General features: G+C 38.7%; 2 protein-coding genes across 4 annotated transcripts; both read left to right on the forward strand.

Moving 5' to 3' along the window:
- The first annotated feature begins 270 nt into the window (after positions 1 to 270).
- prph (peripherin) lies at positions 271 to 6,247 on the forward strand. Its single transcript, XM_067503986.1, has 9 exons — positions 271 to 818; positions 2,524 to 2,584; positions 3,022 to 3,117; positions 3,727 to 3,891; positions 3,980 to 4,105; positions 4,214 to 4,434; positions 5,047 to 5,099; positions 5,305 to 5,378; positions 5,517 to 6,247. Exons 1-9 carry the CDS (start codon positions 271 to 273, stop codon positions 5,595 to 5,597), a joined length of 1,425 nt encoding a protein of 474 aa, XP_067360087.1. The 3' UTR covers positions 5,598 to 6,247.
- Positions 6,248 to 7,244: 997 nt separating this feature from the next.
- On the forward strand, positions 7,245 to 17,003 carry timeless (timeless circadian clock). Of its 3 annotated transcripts, none has more exons than XM_067505796.1 (30): positions 7,245 to 7,381; positions 7,865 to 8,004; positions 8,102 to 8,255; positions 8,405 to 8,519; positions 8,632 to 8,694; positions 8,814 to 8,915; positions 9,020 to 9,175; positions 9,254 to 9,387; positions 9,484 to 9,571; positions 9,684 to 9,860; positions 10,370 to 10,587; positions 10,668 to 10,771; positions 10,889 to 11,058; positions 11,184 to 11,309; positions 11,462 to 11,613; positions 11,804 to 11,901; positions 12,542 to 12,689; positions 12,831 to 13,032; positions 13,141 to 13,280; positions 13,475 to 13,554; positions 13,674 to 13,794; positions 13,878 to 13,960; positions 14,087 to 14,241; positions 14,356 to 14,581; positions 14,712 to 14,780; positions 14,938 to 15,056; positions 15,241 to 15,472; positions 15,869 to 15,920; positions 16,023 to 16,087; positions 16,277 to 17,003. In XM_067505796.1, the coding sequence occupies exons 2-30, from the start codon at positions 7,923 to 7,925 to the stop codon at positions 16,402 to 16,404; spliced, it is 3,759 nt and encodes a 1,252-aa protein (XP_067361897.1). In that variant the 5' UTR covers positions 7,245 to 7,381; positions 7,865 to 7,922; the 3' UTR covers positions 16,405 to 17,003. The 3 variants fall into 3 exon arrangements, with proteins under 3 accessions (XP_067361897.1, XP_067361896.1, XP_067361898.1); XM_067505795.1 differs by having other exon boundaries at positions 16,274 to 16,993; XM_067505797.1 differs by lacking the exon at positions 7,245 to 7,381 and having other exon boundaries at positions 7,909 to 8,004; positions 16,274 to 17,002.
- The last annotated feature ends 2,215 nt before the right edge of the window (positions 17,004 to 19,218 follow it).

Below are 19,218 nucleotides of genomic sequence, written 5' to 3' on the forward strand. Positions count from 1 at the left end.
TAAGACAGAGCACCGGTGAAAGCACAGAGAGAGGCAGGGTCTATCTCTGGAGGGTAGGGAGTGGCCAAAGCCTGTAAACTGATGAGTGATTAAGAAAAGAAGAGTTTGTGTGGGTGGGGTGAGGAGAAATATGGGAGGGGGGTGATGGGATAGTCAGCTTGAGAGCATAAAAACCGCTAGCACCCTTCAGTCTGATGTCCTGTTGCTTCAAAAGCATCACCAAGACTCCAGCTCTCCACCTTTTTGACAAAGAACAAAACAAGACTGATCATGAGCCACTCTTCCATGCATACCTCCACCTCCTACAGGCGCACTTTTGGAAGCCCACACCCAATCTCCATGTCCTCCTACTCCCAAGTGTCTTCTCGTATGCCTCTTTCTGGGGGCCGCTATATGCGTTCGATGTCACCTGTGGTGGCATCTCGCTCCACCAGCTACCACCAACAGCGGTCCCGCTCCATCCCTCAACCCCCTCGCATCAGTTACGACAAAGTGGACTTTACTCTGGCTGAAGCCATCAACCAGGAGTTCCTAGCCACCCGCAGCAACGAGAAGGCTGAACTGCAGGAGCTCAACGATCGCTTTGCCAGCTTCATTGAGAAGGTGCGTTACCTGGAGCAGCAGAATGGTGCACTGCAGCAAGAGCTCAATCAGTTCAAGGGCCAGCAGCAGCAGGGCCAGCCCAACCGCGCTTCTGAGATCTTCCAGGAGGAGCTGAGGGAGCTGCGGCGCCAGATGGATGCCATCAGCAAGGAGAGGGACCAGTACCAGATGGAGAGAGATAACCTGGCTGAGGACCTGACTCTGCTCAAACAGAGGTAGGTATCAATCTGATAAGACAGAAGCACGGCATGGTTACGTGAAGTGATGACTGGAACTTGGATTTTATAAACAGATTAATAGATGGTTTGTGAATGGGTGATAATGTAGGATATTTTGGCTGAATATTAAATAATTAAGGAGAAGAAAAAACAGAAGAATATTCTGAGTTATTATCTGACCCCTAATTCAAATTACAGATCTGTGAGAGCTACAGAGCTAGTGCCTCAATGTTCAAATAAGAAAAGTATTTATGCTTTTGATTTCAGTATCACCCTGTTTAAGGTTTGTAGCTCACATACATTGAGTTAGGGGTCTAGGCTGCTTAGCTTACCACCAACACTATCCCCTTCATTTGTAATATTTGCACCCGGTACTCGTAACCACAGAGGAGGTGAAAAGGTGCCTATGCATCTTGACTCCAGTAAAAGACTGATGTAGAGTGATGTAGGGTGTGGCCCATTGGAAGACTGTACACCACAGAACCACACTGCATTATCTGTATCAGACTGTATATGTTTATTAAATGTTTTATCCATGCTCCATATTAAACATAAAACATTTTGAGTAAGACACATGACAGAAACGTGAAGAACTGAAAATAGTAACAAAACACACCTTGCTGGTAGCAAGGACTGCCTAGTTTAAGAGGAAGGTGATAAATGACTCCTTAAATAACTATAATGTAGAAACATGCATCATAATGTATGCACAAAGGCAGATGAGATGGGAAAGTGGATGTGCCAGACACAGGGTGGGGCTGGCTGAGAAACGAGATGGGAGTGAGAGAGGAAATGGGACCAGAGGAAGTGAGGTTGAGTATCAGGCGTGGTGAGCACAGTGTCAGGAAAAATCAATGTGACTCAATGACTCCATTAGGTGAGTTTTCAGTGTTCCATTCTTCTGCTGATGGGATGGTGCCAGAAACCCCATTAGAACAAAAGGGCCCCATGTAACACCACATGAATTAAAGATGAGGCAGAAGGCCCCACTATGTGATGCTTTCCCCACTAATCTACTTTATGTCCAGGCTGAGCATGACTTGTGTCTGACAGGACAGATGGAGCAGGAGTCAACAGCATTCAGACATCGACCACACAGGCAGCCCAGAGAATGAGGAAACGTGGTTGCTGTGAATTGTGATATAGTTTGTGATAAGTCATCCCAGTGACACAGGACTTATAATTAAATTTGCTAAAGGAGAGATCAGGGATGAAATTGGATGAAATATAATTTTTCATTTTCATGTATGCTAAGTTTTTTTTTTGTAGCATAAAGACAGAGATCCAATACATCTGCCTTGTAAATGTCACTCCCTTTATCTGTAGCCTAACAGTTTTTGGCTCTTCACTGCATTCGAGCCAAATGAGACCATTTAAAATCTTTAAAAAGAGGGGAAGTGTGTGTACATAACCTTATTGACTGTTAGTAGATGACCTTATTGAACTGTGGGGAAGCCACATTAGTTGAAAGGACCAGCTGCTGATCCCACTGGGTACATTCCCACAATGCTTTTTACAGGACAGTGAATTAACAAATTGATCTAGAAAGATGTTGGCCAGCTGATGTCCTAGTGCAACCTTTCCCACATAGTGCTCTTGTAAAAGAATATTCTTCTCTATCACAATGTGTAAAATAGGAAATTTTAGAAGTCTCAAGGAAATCTGTACATTGGTCGAAACATTCTGTCTTTTTTTCCTCAAGGTTGGACGATGAAGCCCAGAAGAGGACAGATGCTGAAAATAACCTGGCTGCCTTCCGTAAGGTAAACACTTGACTCACTGGACCATGATTATCATATTGATTACAGTATCCTCGAACTCAGGTAACAGGTCAGAATAAACAGCTTGGTTACGTTATCAACCTTAACACTATTAGAGTGACACAGTAATATGAAAGCAGATTTCTAAAATGCCACTAAAGTACAGGACAGATACTATTTTGTGAAGGCCTGTTTGTGTTATAATATTTTAACCTAAATGATTTTACATCAAATTTTACATCAAATGTATTGTTGACTAACCTGACTCATTATGTTTATAGTGTTTGCTTTTGTCCTATAGGTCTAGTTTAACCATTTATATGCACATAGAAGGCCAGCTGTTACATCATATGCAAAAAACATTCAACATATTTTAATGCAAGCTCATACATATTATAAAAAATGACTGAATTATTTTATGTCCATCTCATATGATACAGGATGTGGATGATGCCACACTGTCCCGTCTAGAGCTGGAGAGAAAGATTGAGTCCCTTATGGATGAGATTGAATTCCTTAAGAAACTCCATGATGAAGTAAGAGAAGCTCTCTCTGTGTATTTCCACTGTTATTATATCATTATTAGTCATTTTCACAAAATCTAGAGAACTTTAATAAACATGCTTTGCATGCAAAGTATACTGTACTGTAAGCTCCTGACTCCCAAGTATCCATGATAAACCAGGAGAGCTGACTTGGATGTCTACAAGCATTAACTTGTCCAGTACAACTCCTTTCAATTTAAAGCCAACTTTCAAATCTATAGAATAAATTAGATTTGCAAACAGTAACACAAATTGCAGAGGGAATATAATTTATAACTATTATGATTTAATTCTTCTACATGGCACTATGATGGTATCCATATGGATACATTTAAGAATGTAAGATTTTAGTCTGAGTTTGAAAAACCTCTGTACTCAGAAATAGTTTGCAAGAACTGGAATCTGTGGAAAAGAAATGATCATATGATTGTCATCAGCTGAAAACTGAATGGCCGTAATAATGAGGTTCAGACAGCTTATTTTACGGTATAGAACCCCTTTATAAATATTTTAAGCATGGAAGAATGTTGCATTTTTTATTGTTGTCAGCTTTTTTTGCATTTCTGACAATGCTTTTTGTCCATATTGTTTTTTTTTCAGGAAATCCAGGATGTACAAGTGAGTGTCCAGACTCAGCAGCTGAAAATGGAGGTGGATAGCAGCACCAGGCCTGATCTAACTGGTGCTCTGAGGGACATCAGAGCTCAATATGAGACCATTGCACTGAAAAACATGCAGCAATCTGAGGACTGGTATAAGTCCAAGGTAGACAGACAGACAGACATACATGCTGACAAACACAAACACAAAAACACACCTTCATGCTTGTTTGCTTTATCTTCTGCTCCTCCAGTTTGCTGATTTGACAGAGTCTGCAAAGCGCAACACTGATGCTCTGAGGCAGGCCAAGCAGGATGCCAATGAGTCGAGGAGGCAGATTCAGTCTCTCAACTGTGAAATTGATGCACTGAAGAACACTGTGAGAACAAACACAACTTATTATAAAAATAACTATTATATCAGTTATCAAGCTGATAAAATATTTAAATAATTGTTACTCAGCCTAATGGGCTCCTGTGTTTTTCAGAATGAGGCTCTGCTGAGGCAGATGCGTGAAATGGAGGACCAGTTTGGTAATGAGATTGCCAACTATCAGGACAATGTAGGCAGACTGGAGGATGAGATCCGCCATCTGAAGGAGGAGATGGCTCGCCACCTTCGGGAGTACCAGGATCTCCTCAATGTCAAAATGGCTCTGGACATTGAGATAGCCACTTACCGTAAACTGCTGGAGGGGGAGGAGAATAGGTGAGAGAGAACATGTCATGTCTCCGGTCTTAGGTCATAGTGTGCAAGATGCAGTAAAAAGCATCCAATTTATTTGCCAGCCTTTACGGTGTAAAGTTCAAATTAGATTCCTTGATATAATCCAGTTTCATTTCAAATAAAAAAAAAAAAACAAGGACAAATTGAAGGGAGAATCTCAAATGCTCATTGATCTAGATTTACGTGTTTGTGTACTAAATGAAGAACAAGTGCAAGGAGTTGGTAAGTAATTTAAAAATGCTGGGAGCAAATATAGCAGAACTTTCTTGTGTGATTGAATTTTTTGGACGCTAAAATTTTCACTTTTAAAGCTACACTATTTTAATTATTTTTAGGGAGATATGTTCCATGACTGACCTTAATGTCGAGAGGCTAAAATTAACTTTATGTCTATGAGATGTCATGTGCTTTGACAAAGCGTCAGTGTTAAACCCCCTGCGTGGATTGATTTTGGGTGTCATGCTCCAATTAGCTTTGTAGCCTTAAAACTATAAAATGCAATGCATTTACTTTGTGGTCAGAATTTTAATATGTCACTTAAAAACTTCAGAGCAATTGAAATAAGTAATACCATGGTTTTCTATTCCTATATAGGATTACTATGCCCATCTTAAATATTGGCATGAGCAATCACCTTGGAGACCGAGGTAAACTATACTTTTCCCATTTCAAACATAAGACGATGACAGTCTCAGGACTTTCTCGTTCCTGTCAATTTTTCATCTACTCTTTGTCCAATAAAAACTAATGCAGTCTTGATTAAAGCTTTAAGGGGAATCCTAAAAGTACAAGTAAATTTCTGTTTAGTGATATGCAAATGTATCAAATTTCACTTTACTCTCTGTTTTTTAGATTACCAACAATCACCAGACAGCTCGACCAGGAGGACTGTGGTCATAAAGACAGTTGAGACTAGAGATGGGGAGGTACAATACTATGTGCAAAGATAAAATGCAAAAATAACTAGTTTAAAATTGTTTGTATTAAGGTATCTCTGAAGAAAACAAGTAATATATTTACTTATAGAAAAGTGAATTTGAGCTAATCTGTTTCTTTTCCATCAGGTGGTGAAGGAATCCAGGAGGGAGAAGGAAAGAGACTCAGGCCGCACTGATAGAACCGACAAGGATGAGCAGGACGAGTAATGAAAAAATAATTAGAAAATGTTAAGGCCAGTGCCATGATGGATAAAAATACATTAAAAAACAGAAAAACATGAAAAAAGACTGATCCATATATTCCTCTTTCCCAGTAGTTATGTGTTTATCTGTCTAGCAAAGAGTCTTTCAGTACAGATGCAATGTTGAGTTAATCCCTTTAGACAGTGTCACTTTGGTGCTATTTAAGCCGCCCATATTTTGCTAGCTACTTGTGTCATCTGTAGACCACATACCACCTGAGGCCTTGATTTACAGTTCAGTCCTCTGGAATCCTTAGATGAACACACGTTTGTAGCAGCATATTAAACTACAGAAAAAAATAGGTAATTTAAATACAGAAGTGTGTGTCATTGATATAAACCTGTAGAAGCTACCTTTTGGTCAACCTCTATAATGACAGACCAAGAAAAAATAAACCCATCTGCATTTTTTAAGAAGTTGCTGTAATCCTCCTACTGTGCAAACCATCAAATAACCAAGGTCATGGATCGTTAATGTGACACACAGGACAGCGAAAATGTGACAGTCGCAAACTGAAGATATTTGCTGAATGTGCTTTGCAATGCTGTGTGTATCTGCCACGACTGATGAATGAATATGTGTAAGTGCAAATAAATGCAATTGTAGCAAATCTGTATTATGTTGTCCGTCCAGAAATTGAACAATTGTCATGATGTTAAAGTAGTTAGCTGGTTTTGCTGCCAAGGCTAGAAGCCAAGGTCTTTATAAGCTTTACATTTATACATTTTAGACCTTAGAGCAATATTAGTATTAGTCAATCAGAATCAACAGCATGCACATGATTAAATCACTATCACTACAAAGGCTACTTTGAACACAAAAGCTTAAAACCTGGACTATTGTGTACTACCTCCCTTTACAGGCCTTTTTACTGTATTTAAAACAATTGCAAACTAAGTATGTAAAGGAGAAACTGTCAGTTACAAGGCAAACATTTTGCACTGCTCTTATAAAAATATGCAATACCTTTATATTGCCTCTCTCCACTTGGGCCTTGGACATGTAATAATTATTAATAGTTTGGTGCAGTCTAGTTGTTTAACAGGCTCCGCATGTTGATTTGGCACAGTTTTTACGCCGGATGCCCTTCCTGATGCAACCCTCCCATATTTCTACCGGGCTTGGACCGGCACTGCGCAGCTGTGGGGAGGGGAATGGGCTGTTGGGAGTCTGAATAAGGTCACATCACATCCATATTTATTATAATGACCAAAAATAGGTGACATCTTATTTGAAAAACGAGTAATGCAACAGAATCAATATTTATCACACCAAAACCCAAAAACAAACTGCATCAAACTAAACTTTTTTTTTCTTTAAAAATGCAGCAACAGTTGCGCGCTTCCTCTATCTGTACGTCAACTTGTTGCCCTAAGTATAACCTCTCAGGCGAGACTATAACTCAAGTTGCAATAAAACAAATCTGTCAATCATGGCTTCAGTGCTAAATGTAACCTTCTTTACAGAAGCCTAACGCAATTCCGTCACTGGTGAAACCTTTAGTGTCCATAAACAACCCTGAAACCCTTGGTGCCTGAAAATCAAAATTGAGGGCTCTGCGTTTATTGTGACGCCATTCTACATCCGGTTTCTGAGTTTTCGCTCGCTGTCTTGGCGCGAGACTTGTCCGATTAGAGACAACATAGTGAAGTCAGCATTACAACATTACTAGTGTAAAAGGTCTTTATTTTATATGCCACCGTTTGTTGAACACGACAGCTGCAGTGTAAAAGCATCCGGGCGATTTGGTGAGTTAGTCTGTTTTGTGTTTCCCCTGCGGAACCAAGAATTTCATTTCATTAACACAGAGCGCGGTCAGGCAGCTGTAAACTGAAGCTACCTGCCTCCGCTACACAACATTAGCCAGTAGCTAAATTCTGGAGCAGCAACGGCAACTAGTTAGAAAGTATGTAATAACAGTATCCCTAATAATCATAGCCCATTTTACAGTTTCTGCATACAACCCTTAAAAAACAATATACTGTTACAGTTTAAAATTTTATTCAGATTCACAGGCAGTTGGAGAATTAAACATCTTTCAATGAACTTTAAACCATAGTGTGCATCTCACTGTAGAAATATATATATATATATATATATATATATATATATATTACTATAACTAAAGAACCCACATTGGCTTATTTCACGATATATTATTCATTACCTTACTTATATAGGGCATATTTGTCCCTCACCCAATTTCTCATTTTCTATATTTTGACTGTAAGAGTGAATAGAGTAAACCTTCACCTTTCGGCTGGCTGATGGTGCATCGAATTACTCGAGATGAACTGTGAACTTTTGGCAACGTGCAGTGCTCTTGGCTATCTTGAAGGAGACACTTATCACAAGGAGGCAGATTGCTTGGGTAGGTGCTTTTAAAATGAGAAAACAAATATTGAGATTACTTAATAAATATGTTTTTTTACATTTTATGTATGTAATGGTTTGTCTTTGTGCTGCAGACAGTGTAAAAGACTTAATCAGGTATTTACGGTATGAAGATGACACACGTGATGTCCGCCAGCAGCTAGGTGAAGGCCAGATTCTACAGAATGATCTTCTACCTATTATCATTCAACATGGACAAGACAGAGTATTGTTTGATACTTGCATCAGGTAAAAACCCTAACCTGAACCTTCTTATATCTTAATAATGCATATATATTCACTGTATTATCCATAAACAAATAATCATATTGTAATACCATTTTGTTGTGTTCGCACACAGTATTGCTTTATTATACATATCATCAATTTTTTTTAAGACTAATGGTCAACCTCACTCAGCCTGCCATGCTTTGCTTTGGTAAAGTCCCTGATGACCCGGTGTTTAGACATCACTTTTTGCAAGTCACATCTCATTTACAGGCCTATAAAGAGGTATTGTCACCTTTAGTTTTAATATCACAATTTATTTTGTATATACTAATATATGATTTTGTTGCTACAGATTGTATTACTTTGCATGTATTTTTTACTCTTTTGCTTTCAGGCATTTGCCAGTGAAAAGGTGTTTGGCATTTTAAGTGAGACATTGTACAACCTTCTGCAACTGGTGAGTGCTTTATTGGTATACATTTTAACTATAATTCCACCCGTTTACTTAATTGCATATGTTCATTTTTTTTCTTGTGTTTCTTCCTGAATCTTCCTACTCACCTTCTTCTCTTTCAGGACTGGGAGCAGAGGCAGGAGGAGGACAACATGTTGATAGAAAGGATTCTGCTGTTGGTCAGGAATGTGCTTCACGTACCTGCAGATCCCTGTGAAGAGAAGGTCTTTAACAAGATTACCAAACGAATCTGTATCAAAGACAAGCCCTGTATTTTATTTTTCATTTTCATTCTTCCCTTGTTCTTTGTCTCTCCTTCTGGCTGTAGAAAGTAGACGATGATGCCAGCGTCCATGATAGGCTACTGTGGGCAATTCACATGAGTGGCTTTGATGACCTAGTCAAGTTCTTGGCATCTGCCCAGAATGAACAGCAGTGGAGTATGCATGTGTTGGAAATAATTTCACTCATGTTCAGAGACCAGGTTTGTATTACGAAAGTTTGTTAGTCAAATGCAGAAAAGCGCTAGGTCTGTGTTTGAGCTGTAGTTTTTTCCTTACAGACACCAGAAGCTTTGATAAGCGCTGGTCATGCTCGCTCAGCAGAGGAGAAGCAGAGAGACTCTGAGGAGCTGGAGGCACTGAGGCAGAAGGAGCAAGCCGAGAAACGTTCTCGCACATTGCAAAGGGGAACCAGGTGAGGAATAAGCTTATGTTCCATAGTATTACGCAGTAGACAGAAAAATATTTTCTATTCTGTTTCACAGTTAAAGTGTTGCTGTTTGACTTTCAGACACTCTCGCTTTGGAGGGTCCTATGTAGTCCAAGGTCTCAAGTCAATTGGAGAAAAAGACGTGATCTACCACAGAACGGTTCATAATGTGGGTAACCCCTCTCTTCTTTGTTATAAAAGCATCTTGGTATTAGGAGTGATCTTGATTTTAACAGTTACTGTTTTATCATTTCTTTTTTTTTTTTCTAAAACATAAAAAGTTCAAAAACTACACTCATGACCTTGGCAAAGCAGTGAGACGTGTTCCAAAAAGGAATCGACTGGCTCGGGAATGTAAAGACCAGCGCCGTTCAGCCTTAAATGTTCGACTCTTTCTGCGAGAGTTCTGTGTGGATTTCTTGGAGAACTGCTACAATCATCTCATGTACCTTGTCAAAGTAAGCTGTTGTCATATCATTTATTTATGCTTCTATAGACTCACGACAACACAAGCAAGACACACCAACTCATCAAATGCACAGTTTAACACAGTTATTTTAGTGGCTAAGCACAGACACAGCATGAAGTGGTGCAGTATTTTGTAGTTAAGCGGCCAAAAACAGATTGCTTTCTCTTCATAGCATCACCTGCCACTAAGAAAAGTGACATTGTGACTGAACCCAAACAAAAACAGTCAGTGCATTTACATGCACCTAAGTAACCAGCTTACAGCCTGCTTTCTCTGGAAAGCTTGATTTCTTAACAGTCATTTAAATAGGAAAGCTGGTTTCCAAAATATGTCTCTTACAGCCATAATGAAAACTATTCGTTGTATAATCTAGAATATTGATTGATTTATTGATAATTTGAATATTGTTTTTTGTTTGCTGTGTACTTTTGAGGAGCATGTTTAAAAATACTGTAAAATACTCACAACACCTTTTGGTCTTCTTTGTTTCCTTTACAGCAAAGCCTGATTCGAGAGCAGGCTCAGCAACATGATGAGACATATTACCTCTGGGCGCTCAGCTTTTTCATGGCTTTTAATCGTGGCAATGGGTTCCGTGCTGACCTAGTTTCTGAGACCATGTCTGTCCGTGTTTTCCATTTTATCGAACGCAACATCACCAACTACTATGAGATAATGCTTCATGACCGGAAAGACAGCATGTCCTGGTCCCGCAGGTAGTTTTGGTCATTAATAGTAGGTTAAAGGAAACAGATCTTTGTGTTGGATTGAGACTGATGTCCTTTGTGGCTACTAGGATGCACCTGGCTTTAAAGGCATATCAAGAGCTATTGCTAACTGTGAATGAGATGGACCGCTCACAGGAAGAAAGTATCCGTCAAAGTTCTAATGTGATTAAAAGTAAGATGCTTAAGTATATGTGTGCGCTACCAAGATATTTACCAGCTTGAATTGTTGTTATAAGTGGCAGCAATGTAGGAGGTTTTGCATTCTTCATGTTTTTCATTGTTTTTCTAGGTAACATATTCTATCTAATGGAATACAGGGAGATTTTTTTGACCTTGCTGAGGAAGTATGATGAAACCAGGCAGCCTCTCTCATACCTCAAGGATTTGGTGGAATCAACTCATCTCTTCTTGCGCATGTTGGAACGCTTCTGCAAAGGTCGCAAAAACTTGATGGTTCAGGTAAGTTTTTGTTTTATTTATTTATTTAATTTAAAAAATAATATATATATATATAATTTTTTTTTTTTGCATAATTGACATTAATGCCTACTTAATATTTTAATGTCTGGCTATGGTAACTGCAGAGGAAGAAGGTGAGGCGGAAAAAGTCTCGAGGGGAAAAGAAGACTTTAGCTCAGGAAACAAGTCCAGAAGCCCTAGCAGACAGTTGGAAGGTCGTGGAAGAAGAGCTGAAGGCTACAGGGTTTCAGGTCAGTGTGAAAATCACCCTCATCAAGTACAAGACAGCATATGTCTATTTATTGTGCTTTTAAAAAAATAATAACAGTCCAACACTAGTAAGCATTGAAAAGAGTCATATTTAACAAACACAAAATGCCACTTTTCTATCTTTTATGTGTAGCTGTCAGAATCTTTAACTGAAAGTATTGTGCCATTTGATGCCACATCTGAAACTCCTCCTGAGGAGCAGCGGACTGAGGCCATGGTGCGAGTGCAGGATGCCTTGCTGGCTCGATTTGGTCCAGAAGCACTGGGGCTGCTGCGAGCTGCCAGGTCAGTGAGAGTCACCATCATTGTTATTAGCAATGTCTTTGCTGTGACTTTTTAGATTATTGATTTAAGGTATTGTGTATATATAGAAGCTACTGGCGATATCATTATATCAGCATGGCTCAGATTTAGTGGCATCAACCTCTTAGACTAGTTACGTAAAATCACAGGATTTTCTTCTTGTCATTCTTAGGGAGATGTGGCCTGAAGGAGACGTGTTTGGTTCGGCTGATGTGGAGACTGATGAGGAGCTGGAGCTCCTCAAGAAGATCCTGCATGCCAACCTGCCAAGTAAGATTTTAAAAATAGCATTAGGGTTACATCTAATGATTGTTTTCAATATAATCCATATCAGTATGAATATGGTCTGCAGATTATTTTCAAAATTTATCGGGTAGTTGTTTGGTTTATAAAGTTTTAGAAAAAAGTTAAAATAACAATATATACAACATGGCAATGTCGTCATATGTTTTGCGGGGCTGTAGCCAACTGTAGCTCAGTTGATAAGGTTGTCGTCCACTGACCACAGGGTCAGTGGTTCGATTCCTGGTCTTGGCATGTCGAAGTGTCCTTGGGCAAGACACTGAACCCCAAGTTGCTCCCAGTGGGTCAGATGAGCACCACCGCCATTGGTGTATGAGTGTGGTTGTGAATGGGTTAATGGGAATCCACATTGTAAAGCGCTTTGGATAAAAGCGCTATATAAGTTGCCGTTTACCATTGACCAAAAGTCAATACCAATGTAAGACCAAGAGAAGCTGGAAATGCTTACATTTAAAAACTGATCTGTCAAATATAGGTTTGTTGATTTTCATTATTTTTTAATTACTTAGTTGGTGAGTAATACCTTCTTTTGATTGAGTAATTGTTGCAGCTCATTTTTGTACCACAGCATTTATGTGGCAATTTAAACCAACATTTTTAATTTCAGGGTCCACTCCTCCTGATACTGTGGTAGAGGACATGGATGATGACGATGATGATGATGATGATGATGATGGAGCAGAGCTTGAGGAAGAAGAGTTTGAGTCTGTCCATGTCTCTGAAACAGAGTTCAACTTTCTAGACTTCATCAAGAGGTGATAAAACATTTCTACCAACTCACAATGTAAAAAAACTTTTAAAACAGTGACCCCTTCTTGCTGCATACTAAATAGTATTTTAGAGTTCATTTTTTTAATCTTCCTAATAGCATGTTACCTTTATCCTACCTTTCACAGATTTGCCAACCCTGCTATTGTGCATCCATACCTCCTACTATTAAAGTCATACTCAAAAAACACACCTCATACAAACCATTGCATTATTCGAATGCTGCACCGCCTGGCTGTTGACCTCAAAATGGATGCCCTGCTTTTCCAGCTGTCTGTCTTTAACCTTTTCAACAAGATACTGAGTGACCCTGCTGCAGCTGCTTATAAGGTACAGTAATAACATAAGAGAAAACAAAGGTATGCTGTTGACATGTAAATTTTTCGTGATATAAAGACAACTTCACGTTAATCACCAAAGCTTTCATACCCATTTCAGGAACTGGTGACCTTTACCAAGTATGTGCTGAACCGATTCTTTTCACTGGCAGCACAAAACAACAAGGCATATGTTGAACTGCTGTTTTGGAAAAATGCGAGGGCTGTACGTGAAGTGACAGAGGGCTACAGCAAAGAGGGGTTGGTTCTCTTTGTTCTGTATTTCCTAGTTCCTAGTTGTCTTAAATTAACAGTTGTTACTTTATAGTTAGTTATAAGTGAAAGTTGCACTGCCATTTTTTTTTTTTTTTTTAATTTTTGTTAAAACATTAGACTTTAAATGTTTTTTAGGAAACTTAAATACAAATACAAATTTTGCATCTTACTCTTTTTAGAGAGGAGAAGAAACCAGCATGGACTGAAGAGGAAGAAGAGGAGTTGCGCAAACTCTATGAGGAGCACCGCCAATCTGATGGTTTATTTTTGTTTCCTTGCACATTTTCTCTGTCTGTTGTGTTATACCTTACAAGATGAGGTTGCACATTGAGTACTTAAGTCAAAATTGTGTCACTGACTTTTGATTGTTGTTCTTAGTGCCAGACATAGTGGAGACTCTGCTGCCATTACTCAGTAGCACCCGCAGTCGGCGCCAGGTAGTTACACAGCTTGTGCATATGGGTCTTGTGCACAATGCTAAGGAACTGAAGAAACCAAAGTATGTAAACTTTACAGAATAATGAGTGAATTAGCATGCCACCTACACTGCAAATCCTAAATGATTTTATTTTTTATTTTAAGGAAAGGTACTCACATCGTTCTGTGGACTGAGGACCAGGAACAGGAGCTGCACATGCTATTTGAGGAGTACAAAGATTCTGACGGTACTGGACTCATTATGTCATGCAGGAGAGGATGTTCTACCTCTGTTTAACTGGTCTCAACAATGTCTCAGTAATGCTTTGAGTGATAATTCTCTTCAGTGATGGGAACTAACTGTATTTTCACAGATGTGCTCGGTAATATTCTCAAGAAGATCACAGCCAAGCGTTCCCGTGCACGTGTAGTGGACAAGCTGCTCAGTATGGGCCTGGTGTCTGAGAGACGAGAACTTTATAAGAAGAGAAGTCGTAATACTCAAGGCAAGAGCTCTGGAAAAGGAATGGTAAAGTAATTTTGTATGTTGTTTATTCACTAAAAAATAATCTACCCTTTATAAAATATATACATTAACATTTTTGCAAAATTGCAGTGTTTAATACTGTGATTTCTGCCATAGACTGAAGAGGAGTTCCTAGCAGGACTAACACAAGGTTTCACAGATGAATCTGTGTACAGAAATGATGAGGAGGAAAGAGAGGATGAGTCTGAAGAGAGTGAAGAAGAAGATGAAGATCAGGGGAGGAAAGAATCACAAACCAATCTGAGAAAAAGTCCAAGCTTACATTCCCCAGTGGAAAGGAGAACTGACCTAGGCACCATGCTGAACATGCTACAACAGGAAGGTGAGAAACTGCTAGAATAATTTTGAATTATTTGTCATAAGCAAATAGTCACTTTGTTAGATGCAGAACAACCTTCTTTAGACAACAGGAACAAGGTAGTAGTTTCATTTTGTTTTTTGTTGTATAACAGGCATGACTGGACCCCTGCTGTGGCTACAGAATTGCCTTAACAAAACAGCGATCGACCGTGAAGAAGATGGTAAATACAAGTGGGGGAAGAACAAAAATCAAAACTACTTATAGCATAATAATTTCTTGTTACTGTTACTTCTTTACTTTGTTGCAAGTTGTTTTAATGTTTGGATAAGTTATACATGAGTAAAATTATTAAATGATTAAATTGATTAATTCTCCAGGTTTTTCCCAGCCTGTGCCACTGGTTCCCCTGACAGAGTCAAATGAAGAGGCCATGGAGAACAAGCACTTCAAGAAGCTGTTACGTAAACTGGGGATACGACCACCTGCAAATGAACAAGTGTGTTTTTGTTTTTTCTTTAAATTTGAAACAGTTTTCTAGTTTCTCTGGTTGCAGAAATCAATCTAAATCATAGATAAAACATAGAAGCTGTGACTGGAAAAATATTGTACAAAATAACGTAGTGCACTGTAGTTGACTCTGTACATAGGAGTTAATTGAAGTTATTTTGGCTGGTAATTAGGAGGCTTTCTGGAGAATTCCAGCAAAGATCAGCTCATCCCAGCTACGGAGTGCAGCTGCAGCTCTTATTCTGAGAGAGGACACACCTATGGGTGGTGACGAGCAAGAGGGGCCTAGTAGCCCAACTGCAGAACTTCAGGAGGATCAGGAGTTCTCAGGTGAACAGAGAGCTCAGGCTCTGAGAGCTCTGCTGCTTGCACGCAAGAGGAAACGCCACACTGCTGAAGATACAGGTATCTATAGGAGTTTCATAATAATTGCATTGTCAAGTCAAATGACACCAGTTTATTTTGGTCTTTCTTGTTTGTTTATAGTATGTTAGACTTTGATGTTGAAAGTAAATATATTTTATGTAAAAAATAAATTTTAAAAGTACTTAAACTACCTTTAAAGCAAAATATGAAGCTGGTGCAAAGCTAACTAAACCCACTGGGAAATATTCCCTTTGTAAATTTTCCTAATGTATTTAAAATGGAACATTTTTACATAAGTTAAAATCTTTTGTGACCTAACCCCAGCCCTGCTGTGACCCTAAACAGAATAAGGGGTTGCAGATAATGGATAGATGGATAGATGAAATCAGATGTCTGATGGGTCAAGGCTTAATATAATGTTTGTTTGCTTTTTAGCCTCTGTGTCAGATTTTGCCTCCAATGAGGTTATGGACGGTACAATGGAGAGGTGAGAAATTGCCTTGTGTTACTTTTAAACCAAACCACAGCTGAGAAATGTCTATTTTTTTTTTTATCTTAATCTTCTTAAATCTTAATCTGTTCACATCAGGTCCCAAGAGAAGACCTCAACTAAAAGAAGCAGAAGCAGACTTTTGGACGATGATGAAGACAATGGTATTTTGTGCTTACTGTTGGAAAATCTAGAGTTTTACTTTGAGCACAAACATGGCAACATTAATTCTTTAAGGTGCAAAGGGAAGCAGGTTTAGGTTGTTACTCCAGCCATATATCTCTGACTGCACTGGTGTGTAATCATGTTTTTATTGCTGCTGATTGGCTCACACACTGCTGTTTTTTCAGAAGATGACTCCACAGTTGCAAAGGATGTGAACACCAACAGTGATGCAGGATCAGACAATGAGGATGTCTCTATTCCTGTGAAGCGGAGACGAAAGATGGTCTTGATTGATGAAGAGGATGAGGAGGATTAGTGATTTTCTTTAATGGATTGCAGAAGGTGGCAACAGGGGACATAAGTCTGTCAAATTACTGTGAGGTGAATGCAGCCCTCTGGAGAATCTGCCCACCAGACAGTAGAAACTATAATAATAAATTAGAAACAACACAAAAGAAATAGTCTCTTAGCCTCTGTACATTCTGAAATGCAGTTAGACAGTTTATTTTCTGTCTTGTGGGTGAATGGTGATCTGTCCACGGTTTACTCTGCCTCTTGCAGAATGTCTTCAGACATTAGTTCCAGCCCTGCCCCATCATCTCAATATAAAGTTATGACAAGTAATTTTTGTCAGTCTACTGTTTTGTAAGTTATTCTGTTTCTCTTATCATTTCCAGCATAAATATATATGGAGAAAGTTTTACATCACAGGCCTTTTGTCTGTAGTTCAGTAAATTTATCTTTGATCAAAAAGATGTTGTTGTGTATAAAAAAACTTTTGCACTTAAGTAATTTTTAATGACTTTAGTAAAATTCTTGTTCACTAATTAATAAAAAAGCAGTTGTTAATATAGATGCTCACTTGCTATGTTTGTTGCACTGCATCATTTTGGACAGTAGAGGGCACTTTAATGTGGAATGGTTTCCTTTGATAATTGGGCCTTTCTCTGTGGGTTTTCTCCCATGATCCAAATACATGGGGCTTAGGTTAAATGGCAACTCTAAACTGCACATTCAGTACATGTGAGTATGAATAGTTGTTTGCATCAGTGTGTCAGTCCTGTAATAGATTGGTGATCTGTTAACCCAAACCCCCAATTTGATATTATAGTCACAGTTGCACAAAAATGACATTAACACCTTGAAAGCCTTTAGTCAGAGCTTTCTTCACTGCAGGATTTCTTATGCGTGGCTAGAGTCACTGCCTGTAGTCATCCCTGTTTTCCAGTTTTGTCAGAGGTGGTCTCTTGTCCTCACATCTGGACCATGTTAGTAACATCCTGTCACAACATCTGCTCTGCCCCCATCTTTGAAAGCCAGAAACAGACCTGAAAGTCCACAGATAATATGAGTTAAGCATGTGAGTGCAATAGTGGGTGTGTGCAGTTCATGTATTTAGGAGGATAAAAGTATATCTCTTCAGTACATGGAGAGAGTTTCAAAATGACTAAATTTATCCTAAACCAGGCTTGAACACCATGTCTTCTACATAACACAATGACTTACTGTTGTGTAACAACAAGATAAAAGCCAATGTCCAGGGGCTGTATTGCATACATGTGAGTAACAGATGGCACTATACAGTCATTAAATAATTTCACATAATGGAAACCATTCTTTTCTTATTTAAAAACTTTCATTTAAAAGCCACATAAAGTGACAGAAATCCCGTATAAGTTGACACGTTTTCTTATGCTTAATTTTGTGCAACAGTTCAAAATGCTTTGATTTAAACTTTTAACTTTGTTTAGTGTATCTGTTCTTGTGTTTTAGTTGTGAACATGCCTGATGATCTTCATTAGCACATGGAGTTTTTCCAACGTCATGTGTAAATGCTAGAATTTATTTATTTTTTCTTAGCACTTGGAGGACGTCTTGTTCGAGTGAGAGCTTAAAGCTGGATGTTAAAAATCTTATTGGACTTTAGAAACGGGTGAGCCCCCATGTGCTCACCAGAAGGCAATTTTATTAATCTTGGTTATATTATATCAAGAAATGTAAAAAACCTGAATGGCCTCAAATGCACAATCTAATACGTACAAACAATCTCAGGACATCTGTTCAGTTGTGAGGACTAGAAGAAATGTGTGTTACATAATTTCTTTTTGTCGGGACTCATTTGCAATAGAGGTGACAGTCCTGTCAAGGCATGTCATGCCTTTACCTTTCTACTATCTGCTTCATATATGTTTCATGGGGAAGTTTAGCAACTCTCTTCCCTTTGCCTTGTTTGTGTATGTGTATTAATGCATTACAGTACTGTGTAATACAGTCCATTTTATTCGCAGTAGTTCAGCCAAGCACTAAATGTTAAATCTTTCTGGAAATTCTTTGTTTATTAGAATAATGTGGTGATAAAATATCTGGGTAGTGAACTTATCCATGACACACTGGAATCTCTCCTTTAGTCTGAGCACTCACAGCTCAGACTAGTGTATCAACACAATCCATGGATCCTGTGTCGCCAGGTTGTGCTCTCTGAACTTCAGTATGTAACTATCAATATAAAAGTAAAAAAGACAATGAGTTACTTCATACTTCACTATCTCTGCCTTCAACACTGGTCACACTCTCAACACATGGAGCCATAGTTAAGTCATTATTACAGTGAGTAGGTATAAATGTTAATCAAGGTGTTGGGGGCTCTCGCTTTCCTTTAGCCCAGCAAAACATCAAACTTTACTAAGTCATATGCATTTTAATAATTTAACTATATTGAGTTTTAACTGGCTCCTAATTGTCTGTGTTTGTTAACTTAGACTTCCTGAAAAGGTGTTGATCTGATTATCCGGGCAAAGCCCAGTAAGATAAATTGAATTAAGTCAGTCTGAAGTTGTGAACTTGTTAATGTTGAATCTTAAGTAAATGGATTTGCAAAGGTGAGACATCATTTATCAAGCCATTAGTTTGGGCCCTCACTTACTCAGTGCTGGACCATGCAGCCTCCAAATCCAACACAACCAGTCCTCTGGACTTCCTGAACTACAATTTACCAGTGATATATCTAAATAATAAAATTGTGGTGATTTCTTTATGTGTTGATTTATTTTTGAATATGCTACACAGGAGAACAAAGAAGTAAAAACTATAAATGACCCTGTATTGCAGCGTTTAGGGCCCCTCTGCAGCA

The sequence above is a fragment of the Channa argus genome, chromosome 5, assembly GCF_033026475.1.
Source record: "Channa argus isolate prfri chromosome 5, Channa argus male v1.0, whole genome shotgun sequence".
NCBI classification, from domain to species: domain Eukaryota; kingdom Metazoa; phylum Chordata; class Actinopteri; order Anabantiformes; family Channidae; genus Channa; species Channa argus.

Excerpts from the sequence above, each read along its gene's own strand:
- prph (XM_067503986.1), top strand. The coding sequence starts at position 271 with ATGAGCCACTCTTCCATGCATACCTCCACCTCCTACAGGCGCACTTTT. Across the intron at positions 3,892-3,979 it reads AGGACTGGTATAAGTCCAAG|TTTGCTGATTTGACAGAGTC; the intron begins GTAGACAGACAG and ends CTGCTCCTCCAG. Across the intron at positions 5,100-5,304 it reads CAATCACCTTGGAGACCGAG|ATTACCAACAATCACCAGAC; the intron begins GTAAACTATACT and ends TCTGTTTTTTAG.
- timeless (XM_067505795.1), top strand. The coding sequence starts at position 7,923 with ATGAACTGTGAACTTTTGGCAACGTGCAGTGCTCTTGGCTATCTTGAA. Across the intron at positions 9,861-10,369 it reads ATCTCATGTACCTTGTCAAA|CAAAGCCTGATTCGAGAGCA; the intron begins GTAAGCTGTTGT and ends TTTCCTTTACAG. Across the intron at positions 11,902-12,541 it reads CCTGCATGCCAACCTGCCAA|GGTCCACTCCTCCTGATACT; the intron begins GTAAGATTTTAA and ends TTTTAATTTCAG.